Source organism: Accipiter gentilis, chromosome 8, assembly GCF_929443795.1.
Source record: "Accipiter gentilis chromosome 8, bAccGen1.1, whole genome shotgun sequence".
In the NCBI taxonomy this organism is placed as follows: Eukaryota; Metazoa; Chordata; class Aves; order Accipitriformes; family Accipitridae; genus Astur; species Astur gentilis.
Genome location: NC_064887.1, coordinates 38429375 through 38440878, shown reverse-complemented (window position 1 = coordinate 38440878; position 11504 = coordinate 38429375). Strand labels below are relative to the sequence as shown.

Here is an 11504-nt window from a genome sequence, read left to right as displayed (position 1 = left end):
CTCCACAGTGCCCGGTGCCGCCGAGTCCCTTCCCTGGGGCCAGCGCCTGCAAGGTCAGCGGGACCGGCTGCCCCAGGGGCACCGCGGATCAGGGGAGGATTAAGGCATTAGGAGGGGAAGCCACAACCACCAGGGTGGAAAGACCTTCCCGTTCTGCTCGCTGCACCCAAGGGTGCTTGGGGGGGGACAGCAGTGCAGGGGGATGGTGGCACGGGGGATCAATGGGGTGCTGCCTCATCAGGGCGATGGAGAGGTGGAAGGGGCTGTTGAGCCCCAGCGCACCCTGGATTGGGCTGAAAGACCCCCCAATTGCACAGGCCCCGATGGAGGGCAGCACCTGCAGGGCCAAATCCTGTTGCGGGAAGCCCTGCACTGTGGGCACCTAAAGCCACCCACACTGGCACAGGGGGGTTGGAGGCGCAAGAAGTCGGTGCAGAGGAGACACAAGAGGATTAGCTGAAAAAACCCAATCGAGGGTCAAAGGACTGGAAGGAAGACGAGGCGGCGGGCGGGCGGGCGCACACACACAAACACACACACACACGCGCGCGCGTGCGGCCCCATGCCCCCGTTAATCCCAGCTCCACCGAGACGTTGAGATTGCTTGGGAGCTGGCGGGGCCAGGGGCTTCCTGCTGCTGGAGGACGTGCCCTGCTCCCGTAATCTATATGCAAGCAATTCCCATACAGACTCTGATTAAAAGAATAATCCCCGGCTGCGCAGAGCCCCAAGGGGAGAGGGGCCGGGCTGCGCATGGGGGGCTCGGAGGGCTGGAGCTCCTGGACACCCCCCAAGCCTTTCACTGGGCTTTGCCAGGACCCAAGTGAGGGATAGGCCTAATTTGAGCCCAGAGACTTAAAGATGCTGTTTAACTAATTTCTTTGGTTTAATCAAAAAGCCCAAATCTGTGTGGTTTAGCTGGCTGCGCCCAGCGTCCCCGCGCGGAGCCGGGTGGCTGGAGCGGGGCTGCGGTGGGGTTGGGGTTTCATCCTCCAGCAAATGGAGATGTCCTGTCCTGTCCCCTGTCACCAGGAGGGGCAGCTTGAAAGGACCCCCACGTCCAGCACCTGCTGTCCAGGGCTGAGTGTGGGGTGTGTGGGGCATGGACCCCCCTTGGGGGCTGCTCTCCCCACCCCAGCAGGTCAAGGGAGATCAACCCCATGGGAACCTTCTCTGGGATGTGTGGTGGGAAGAAGGACCCATGCCAGGATGGGGGGAGGTTGTTGCCTCCTCTTTGGGTGCCCCATTGTAGGAGAGACCCCCCCCCACCACAACTGCTGCCCCTTCTCCACAGGGAGAGAGCGGTGCTGTGGTCCACCCCTTGCCATGTCGGTCCCAACCCCAGCGGGTCCGGGAGGGGCTTCTGGCCATGGATCCCAGGGGTTAAACATCCCTCAGGTGCTTCAGCTCCTTCTGCAGCTTCTCTGTGATTTTCTTGAAGGATGGCCGCTTGCCCGGCTCCAGCTCCCAGCAGCTCTTCATCAGGGCATAGACGGCAGGCAGGCAGCCCTCGGGGGGCTCCATGCGGTAACCCTGCTCCAGCAGCTCCGTCACCTCCTTCAGGCTCTGGCAGGATGGAAAAGCCAGCTGGGATCTCCCCTTCCCCCCCTGCCAGGGGCTCACCCTGGCCAGCAGACAGTGGGATGTCCCCGTCCCATCGGTGCTAGCAGGTTGTGACCTGCGGTATCCCCCAGCACAGCACTCACCAGTTTAGGGTACGGTGCCCGTCCGAAGGAGAAGGTTTCCCACAGGAGGATCCCATAGCTCCACACATCCGACTTGGAGGAGAATTTCTGCAGCAGCAAGAGGAGGGGTAGCTGAAGCCAGCCGGGGACCGTGCTGGGCACCCATCCCTCCCTGAGGGCAAGACAGGACACAGCGCCTGCCTCCCACCACCCCCAGCTCCCCGGGGTGTGAACCCCCTCCCCTCCCACCACCCATATGGCCTTGGGTCCATCTTGCTGCGTCCTGCCGGAGCTGCCCCAATTCCAGCTACGCACCAGGGCAAGGACTGGTCAGGACAGAGCCTGAACTTCAGGAGATGCAGGGCTGAATGTGCCAGAAGCACATCCATGGGGCGTGGATGAGTTGGCAGGAGGGGGGACAAGCAGGGGGGACCCAAGGGGGTGAGCTGTTTAGGGAGGACTGCCCAGCCCCCCATCCCTTCCCACCATCACTCACGTTGTGTTTCAGGGCCTCCGGGGCCGTCCACTTCACGGGCAGCAAAGTGGCATCGGCACCCTTGGGATTGACCCGCGCCAAGCCGAAATCGCTCACTTTGGCCACGTTCTCCTCAGAGATGAGGATGTTGCGGGCAGCCAGGTCCCTGTGCACCAGCTTCTTGGACTCCAGGTAGTCCATGCCCTGAGCCACATCCCTGCCACGGCCAAGTGAGGCAGAGCACGGTGTCACCGCGTGTCCCCCAGGGCTGCCTGGGGGGACACAGAGCGCCAGTCCCCAGCTCAGAGGGAGGGAGATGGACTTACAGAGCAAACAGGAGGAGCTGCTGGGTTGGGACAAGCGCCCGGCCCCGTGTGCGCAAGAAGTTCACCAGGTTGCCCTGATAGAGGAGGAGAAACACATAAGGGTCAATGGCAAGAGGCTGCCCTGAGACTTTGCCTCCCGTGCGGGCTGCAACACCCGGCACCCATCCAACTCAGCCCCCAAATGGGGATTTTGTCCCCAAATCTAAGTAGCGATGGGTCCCGCTGGCCAAGAACCAGCTGGGTGCTCTCACCTTGCTCATGAACTCCATGACAATGTAGAGGCCATTGTGCAGGATCACACCACGCAAACACACCAGGTTTTTGTGCCGGACCTTCCTGAAATGGAGGGGATCCAGGTCAAGGGGGTGCCTGTTCATCCCCGGGTCATGGGGCAGGGTTGGGCCACATCCTCCCACAGGTCACTCACGTCATGGCAGCCGTTTCGGCGAGGAAGGCCTGGGCGGTCACGTCACACTTGATGTTCTTCACAGCCACCTTCTGCCCCATATACTCACCCTGCAGGACATCTGGGAGAGAACACGGGGTGTCAGGCTCAGCCCCATACCTGACCCCCCGCATCCCAAGCTGAACCCCCCATGCCATGGGATGGGGAGGGGACATGAGGGGGTGCCATTTGGGGAAGCTTGCGGCCAGGGAACCTCCAACCCCATCTTTTCACCTACCTCCAAACTCGCCTTGCCCGATGCGGTCTCCCAGGGTGAGGTGCTGCAGGTTCAGCAACCAACCAGCTGAGCACAGGCACAAGGGTATGTTAGCAGGGGCCGCCAGTGGGGCCATGCTGCCTGGTCCCCAAAACCCAGTCCGTGACCCTCTGCTGCCATCCCCTACCTTTCGCCAACTCCTCCTCAGCTGACTTCATCCCGGTTTTTGGTTTGGGCTTCACCAGCTTGGTGCAGATGGCTCCCTGCTCCTTCATGTAGTGCTGCCGAGAGATGAAAAGACAGAGGTGATGGGCCATCTCTTACCCCAAGCTCAGGGCATGGAGCCACAAAATGGCTGTGAAATGCTCCATGGGACGCCACCATCATCGCCACCCTTGCAGGGCCCAGAGCCCCTTCAGCTCGGACAGCACAAAATGCTGGGTTTTTTCCCCAGTGCTGCCATTTGCAGCCCACGTCTCAGCCCTGCTCCCCTCCGGGCACAGCCAGGTTAACTCCGTGATGGACCATGGGTGATATAGGATGCTACTGGTGAGCCAGACGGCAGCCGATGGGGTTAAATCCCCTGACGGGCGCTGCAGCAGCAGCCAAGGGTGGTTTGCAGAGGTGACTTGAGCGGAAGCAGCAGGACGGCCAGTGTGGTTACAGAGCCGGGCCAGGGCAGCTGAAAGCAGAAAGGACCCACCTGAAAGCAGAAGTTGTGTCTAAATGAGGAAAACATATGAGAGTGCAACCCCCTGGAGAGGAGACAGGCAGCAGCTATGAGACAGGGTGAAGATGGACCTTGAGGAAGAGCTTGCTGGAAGGGTGAGAGCTAATGGGGCAGCCCAGGAGCCCCACAGGGTCAGCAGGTGAGAGGGGGGCTCAGAAGGGAGAGAAACATGGCAAAACACCTCAAAGCCTCGGCGGGGCTCAGACCTTGTCAAGGGGTAGCAGAGGCTGCCGGGATCTTCATTTTCCAAAATGCCCTGAGCCCCGCTGCTGTGCGAAGCACCGAATGAGCAGGGATGGGGGGAAACATGGCCCTGGGCAGGGGACCAGGGCTGCTGCCGGCATGGCTGGTTCACAGCAGAGGACATCCCTGGGGCATCCCAGATCTGTCCATTGCATCCCAAACTGAGTGGGAACCATGAGCCTTTGGCAGGGACAAAAAATTACACCAGGTAATGAAATCCAATGAAAACCCACAGGAGAAAGGGACAGGGACCTGCCACTGCTCCGTGTGACCCCATGAGTTTCTCACCCTTCCTTGATCCAGCACTGATGGGGCTCACTGCCCGGGGAGAGGGCCCTCACCTCGATCATGTCAATGAGGTTGGAGAAGTACTGCTGGCTGTCGATGCTGAGCGTGTTCTCCTCATGCACCACGCGGTAGTGGATCACCTCCTTGCCGAAGCTCACGCACAGCACGTAGTCGCCGGGGTGCCGGACAGACTCGCGCACCAGGAACAGCCCGTCCTCGGGGGGCTGCAGCTCCTGCACTGCCTCCACCCCTGAGATCTTCCCGTGGAACCAGCTGGGGAGAGGGGCATTGGGGAGAAGGGCCATGCTGGCGGGCTTCCCCCAGCGCCAGCAGCAAGACAGGGAGAGCAGAGCCCCCGCCAAATCTACATAGACCCTACTGCATAAAAACCCAACCCCATGAGGTTCATCCAAGCTGGGTGGGCACAGCTGGGGGTCTTTAAAGCCAGGCGCTGGCCCCAGCAAATCCCTCCACTCCAGGGCATGGCTATGGGCTGCTCTGCCCCCACCTGTCCACCCAAAACCTGGCTGGGGGGAAACGTGCTGGACTCATCCGCTGTCACAGCTCCCAGGGGCTCAGCTGGGCTCCTGACCCCCCCCCCAGGTCCCCACCCCAGCTGTACTCACGGCATGAGGCTGAGTTTGGGGTCGACACGGATGGCACCACGCTCCCGCAGCGCGCTGGCCGCCAGCAGCCCCTCCTGTCCTGTCTCGTTGTGTCTGGCACGGTAGCAGCCCTTGCCCTGGGGGCAAGAGGGTCTCAGAGCAAGGGAAGAAAGGGGGGGGGATCCTGCTGGGGACTGGGGGGGGCTCACTCTGGCAGCTCAGCTGATGGCACTAGGGTCCCACCCCGTCCATGCCCTTCTAGAACAACACGTCCCCCTGAGCACCCATCGGGCTCACCTCCACGGCCTCGATGATGGTGACCACGTCGCCCTTGCGGAAGGCCAGCTCCTGGGCCTTGGGCTTGGTGTGGTCATGCTTGGCGACGCACTGCGTCCCGGGGGGCCAGTGTTTCTGCAAGGGAGAAGACAGCATCAGCAGGGACAGTGAGAGCTGGGGGGTCAGCCCCAAGGATCATCTGAAGCCCTGGCTGGGGACAGGGGGCACTGGGCATGAGCCCTCCTCCACCCCACCGTGGTCCTGGGGGAGACGTGTCACCCCAATGTTGGCAGGGGAAGTGCTGGCATCCCTGTGGCAGCCCCACTCACCCCAGACATGGTCAGCCGTCAGCGCATCAGGGACTCCCTGTCCTCTCCCGCTGCTACCTGCAGAGAAGAAATCAAAGGGGGCTGGGGAGGGATGGGGCTGAGCTGGCCCATCCCAGGCCACCACTGCTGTCCCCATAGGCTCTTCTGGCCCGTGCAGCTCCTGGCAAGCTTGTCCATCACACAGGGCAGTCCTGTGCCACAGGATGGAGAAAAAGGCTTAGAGAAGGTTGCAAACCCTGCCCACACCGGCTGTACCCCGGGGACACTCCTGTGCCAAAAAACCCAGGTGGGAGCAGGACCCAGCTGTCCTGGCCCCCGCCCCTTCTCCCTGCCTTGGAATCTAAAGATGTGCTCCACTGCCCACGGGTACTGCTGGCACGACAGGAGCCCATCGCCGCGGCCGCGGGGGTGGAATGAGTTTTTACCAGGAACTTGTTATTTCACCTCCTGTTTCAGCAGCTCCAAGTCATCAGGGCCACAAGAGGCACCGACTGCAGGGCCCCACCAACGCTGACGTGGGACTGATGCGGGGGCTGCCTGCCACAGGAGGGATGGTGACGGGCAAGGCTGGGCTGAGGCGAGATTGTCACATCCGCTGACTGTGGGATGATCGCGCAAGGTCCCTGTGCTCCCCCTGCCACCAACTTGTCACGCTGGGCTGCACTTGAGTACTTTCTAATACAAAATTGCACATCTTCTCCTCCTGGAGCCCTTAATCCCCAGTGTCACCTCCAGGGGAGGATCGTAGACTCATAGAATGGTTTGGGTTGGAAGAGACCTTTAAAGATCATCGAGGTCCAACTCCCCTTCTGTGAGCAGGGACATCTCCCACTGGATCAGGTTGCTCAGAGCCCTGTCCAACCTGACCTTGAACACTTCCAGGGGTGGGGTAGCCACAACTTCCCTGGGAAACCTGTTCCAGGGTCTCACCACCCTCATCATAAAACATTTCTTCATGTTCAAGCTAAATCCACTCCCCTTCAGTTTAAAAATCATCGCCCTTCATCCTGTCACTATAAGCCTTGGTAAAAAGTCTTTCTTGTGAGCCCCCTTTATATATTGTAAGGCTGCGGTAAGGTGTCCCCAGAGCATTCTTTTCAGGCTGAACAACCTCAACTCTCTCAGCTTTTCTCCATAGGAGAGGTGTTCCAGCCCTTGGATCATTTCCATGGCCTCCTCTGGACCCACTCTAACAGGTCCTTGTCTTTCTTATACTGGGGGCCCCAGAGCTGGATGCAGTGCTCCTGGTGGGGTCTCACCAGAGCAGAGGGGCAGAATCACTTCCCTCAATCTGCCGGCCACGCTGCTTGTGATGCAACCCAGGATACAGCTGACTTTCCGGGCTCCAAGTGCACATCACTGGCTCCCATCCACTTTGTCAACCACCAGTATGCCCAAATCCTTCCCTGCAGGGCTGCTCTCAATCCATTCATTCCCCATTCTGTACTGACACTGGGGATTGCCTCAACCCTGGTGCAGGACCTTGCACTTGGCCTTCTTGAACTTCATGAGGTTCACGTTGGCCCGCTCCTCCAGCTTGTCCAGGTCCCTCTGGATGGCATCCCCTCCCCCAAATGAATCAACTGCACCACTCAGCTCGGTCTCATCTGCAGACTTGCTGAAGGTCCACTAAATCCCACTATACGTGCCACTGATTAAGATATTAAATTATGGACCCTTGAGGGCCACCACCTGTTACTGCTTTCCACTTGGGCATTGAGCCATTGACTGTAACTCTTTGGAGATGGCCATCCAGCCAATTATTTATCATCTAACAGTCCATCCTCAAACCTGTATCTCTCCAATTTAGAGGTAAGAATGTTGTGGGGGACCATATCAAACACCTTACAGAAGTCCGGGTAGATGACATCTGTAACTCTTCAGTGGTCCACTGATGCAGTCACTCCATCATAGAAGGTTGCTAGATTAATCAGGGTCGGTTTGCCCTTGGTGTAGCCATGCTGGCTGTCTCAAATGACCTCCCTGTCTTGCAAGAGTTTTGACATATCTTTCAGGAGGATCTGCTCCATGTTCTTACCAGGCAGTGAAGTGAGGCCAACTGGTTGGTAGTTCCCAGGGTCCTCCTTTTAAAAAGTGGGTGTGGTGTTTCCCTTTTTCCAGTCTCTGGGAACTTTGCCTGACTGCCACAACTTTTTAAATATGATGGAGAGTGGCTTGGCAACTACATCACCCAATTCCCTCAGGACCGTGGGCTGCATCTTGTTGGATCCTGTAGACTTAGGTATATTCAGGTTCCTCAGGTGGTCTTGAACCTGATCTTCTCCTACAATGTGAGGGACTTTGTTCCCCCAGTCCCTGCCTTGAGGTTCCGGGGCTTGAGACACATGGGAAGAGAGATCACCACTGAAAACTGAGGGGGGGATTTGAGTACCTCAGCCTTCTCCATTTTGGTTGTCACCAGCACTCACGTCTTATTTAAGGGGGAGAACACATTTTCTTTAACCTTCCTTTTCTGGCCAATGTACCTGTAGAGGCCCTTATTATTCTTTGCATCCATTGCCAAATTCCACTCCAACTGTGCCTTAGCTTTCCTGATCCCACCCCTACACACCCTTCCTATAGTCTTCCTAGGATACGGGTCTCTGGTTCCACTGCCTGTACATCTCCTTCTTACACTTTGGTTTGACCAGGAGGTCCTTACTGAGCCATGCTGGTTTCCTGCCTTCCTTGCCTGACTTTTTTAACATACGGGAATTCAGACCTCTTGCGTTGTAAGAAAAATGTCCTTAAAGAGCTACCAGGTCTGCTCAGCTCCTTTATCCCTGAGGGCAGTTTCCCAAAGGGTTCCATCCACTAATTCCTTGAACAACTGAAATCGCGAATGGTGGGACTTGGTGGGCAAATCCTCTCCTGCTGCCTTAGCAGCACAGGGGGCTGGAGGGGGGGACAGCCCACCCACTGGGTCGCTGACACCAAGCCTGTGTGGTACTGCCTGATCTGCCATGCATCCCCATACCATGGCATCATCCCAAACCTACCACGCTCTTGAAAGTCAAGCCATGGCTTCTGTAAGTTTTGGTCTGATTTCAGCACCCTTCCTCCAGATTCATTTTGCGGTTGAAATTCCTCTCTGCCACTGGAGAGCAGATGCTTTCTTTCCTTTTCTAAAGGAGGGTGGGATTTCTCAGTGCTTGCAGCTCACGCTCTTCAGCTTTGCCAAAGATGCCATCCAATGAGACCCACATCAGTGAAGCTGCTTCGTGCCCACCTTGCTCCTTTGTACCATGGAACTAGATGGTGTGAAGCTATCGCAGCAGCTCAGTGCTCCTCTCTGTTTCCAAGACCTCAAAACAGCCGGGGAAGCATCAGCTTCCAGAGAAGAGAAACATCTGAGGAGGGGGAGAGGCGATTTCATTCATGCACTGGTTTTCTTGGTGCTCAGTGAACATGAGAGCCTGGGCAGGGCAATGCAGGGCTGGGACCCAGCACTGACTGCACCACTCTCAGGAAACCCCACTGTTGGTCTTGGAAACTTCAACCCAGAGCAGGACGATGTCTTCCCAGCTCAGCTAGGCTGGGAGATGTGCGGGGGCTCACTCAGCTCCTTGGAGCAGAGATGACAGTCTTTGCTCTATTCCTCTTTTGGAAGGTGAGTCACGGTCACTCCTCTGCATCACCAGTGGTAAACCCCAGCCTGTCTCCATGACGGCGAGGATCTGAGGACTTACCGTGCTAGTCCCTATCCAGAACAACAACAAAAAAGGGACAACCGCAGCTGTTGCAAGGTTAATATTAGCAGGCAGCAGTTTTATCTGTTCCAGAAACCACTGTTAGCTAGCACAGACATCCTCCCGTCCTGCAGCCCATCCGTGCCACGCGTATTATCTTCATAGACTGAGAGATGCAAAGGCAGCCACTCCGTGCCTGCTCCCTGGCAGGCACAGCCGAAGTCTGATGTGACGGGGTGCAGCTCAGCTCACTTCCAGGATGGGTGAGGCCCTCAAGGGCACAGAGCTTAAGGGCATGGTCCGCTCTGTACCCCTTGCTGCGGTACACCCTGGTATGAGGAGGGACATGCTGGCCGAGCCAGGAAGGATGACAGCAGCTCTTACAGTTGGTCCCTCATTTTCTGCTGCTCCAGGACGGTAATTTCTGGTGAAATGCAGCAACTGTTTGCTCAGTCCTGCCCCTGTGTGCAGAGAGCAGGTGGTGCCTGGAAGGGACAGATCCTCCAGTTTGGGTGCCCAAGGGCCTGGCTTCTCTCCTGCCCAGCTGGCACTAGGGCTTGGAGTGCTGGACATGCACCCACACATGGATACCTGCCACTGGCGGAGCCTGGAAACCGGCCAGCGCCTCCACCCAGCCACCAGCGGGCAATGGCAGGGAATCACCTTCCCCCTGGTGACACTCACAGGCCTTGTCGTAAAGCAACTATTCGTTCCTGAAGATATTTGGTCCATGCGGTTCCTATCACTGGAATGAACGGTCCCACAAGCAGGATGTGTGGGCAGAAAGCCTGGGAGGAGATATTTGCCTCCTTCTGCATTTTGGAGCTGTTCTACACTTTTTTTTTGATCAGTCAACCTGAGTATTTGCAATGAGGATAAGACGTACAGAAACAGGATGGGGTTTGGTGGAGCCACCCGAACCCTGAACTGGAGAGTTGAGGATTGTTTCCAGTGCACAGAGTTACACCAGCTGAGGACTTGCCAGGACCCAACGGCACAGTGGCAGAAGAGAGGACGCACGCATTGGCAGATTGCACCTCTGCACTGAAATCGGAGCCGGATGCATTCTGCACGCACCTTTGAAACACAAACCCGAGAACTTTTTTACAAACACTCAGCCACGCTAAGGGCCACTTGGACGAACAGCAAGTACAGCTCTTTTGCTGAAAAAAAGGTGAGACCTGGCCATTTTCCCCACTGACCACAACACTCTTAACACCACAACACTACATCCATCCCTCTCCGCTGGCAGAGCAGACACGACAACATGTCACCTGCTCTCAGCAACTCTAACAGATCCTTGCACTTACCTCCCAGCAATGTCCATGCAGGTCAATGATGTCTCAGGGTGGCTCACAGCTAATCCTGGACTCAGATTCCTGAATTCCTGGAGAGTAAATTCTCTTTCACATGGAGCAGCAAAGCTTTATTGTCAAGGGCATGCTCCCAGAAAGAGCGACTGCGTTATTTCCTGATTTCTCTTCTGGTAAGGGCTGCCGATGCAGCATCCCAGAGGTCCTAGTGCCTGCTGCCTGCACAGTCAAACATTAATCAGAGATGACTCATTATTTGACAACACTTAAAACAACTTTTACCCTTTGAGGGCACAAGTACACACCCTCACTAGAAATGAACTAGAATTGGAAATCCTATATCCTGCAGCACTGTATAGCACTCGCAGAAAATTAACGATCCACTCTGCAAATAGGGAGATTGGCTGTTACCGCCTCGATTGCCAAGATCAGAGCAGCTACCCAAGGATTGGATGCCCATGGTGGCAGCAGCTTTCCAGGGACACTGAGACTCAGGAGAGGATGTGGTGGGACCAGGCATCCCAAAGTCTAATCCCATCTCAGCACTGACTTCTGTGAGACTTAGGGCAGATTGATCCAACAGCACAGCCATGCCTTGCTGCTCTATGGGGGATGAAAACACAGATGCATCACAGGCTGGAATGGGCAATTGCAGAGAGACCTTTAAATGAATGCCACCATCAAATGGCAGTGGCTTATCTATATCCTCCAGCATCCGCAACTAGTAGGGGGGAATAATCGGCCTCCACAGCTCATCATCCCAACCCGAAAACTGGAGACCAGTTTTGCACTAACATTCAACATTTCCAATACTCTGAGCAAAATGGTAAAAAAGAAGAAAATGCAGTTTCAGGCAAACACCATACTTCATTCAAGGGTCTTG

General features: G+C 56.8%; 1 protein-coding gene across 2 annotated transcripts; it reads right to left on the bottom strand.

The window, feature by feature from the left end:
• Positions 1 to 1376: 1376 nt before the first annotated feature.
• Positions 1377 to 11302, bottom strand: MATK (megakaryocyte-associated tyrosine kinase). Of its 2 annotated transcripts, none has more exons than XM_049808713.1 (13): positions 10619 to 11302; positions 5620 to 5676; positions 5312 to 5425; positions 5036 to 5151; positions 4463 to 4682; positions 3336 to 3429; positions 3170 to 3235; positions 2914 to 3013; positions 2738 to 2822; positions 2487 to 2560; positions 2182 to 2377; positions 1707 to 1793; positions 1377 to 1566 (listed from the first exon to the last, which is right to left on the bottom strand). In XM_049808713.1, the coding sequence occupies exons 2-13, from the start codon at positions 5626 to 5628 to the stop codon at positions 1384 to 1386; spliced, it is 1344 nt and encodes a 447-aa protein (XP_049664670.1). In that variant the 5' UTR covers positions 5629 to 5676; positions 10619 to 11302; the 3' UTR covers positions 1377 to 1383. The 2 variants fall into 2 exon arrangements, with proteins under 2 accessions (XP_049664670.1, XP_049664671.1); XM_049808714.1 differs by lacking the exon at positions 10619 to 11302 and adding an exon at positions 8619 to 10385.
• Between the last annotated feature and the right edge of the window lie 202 nt (positions 11303 to 11504).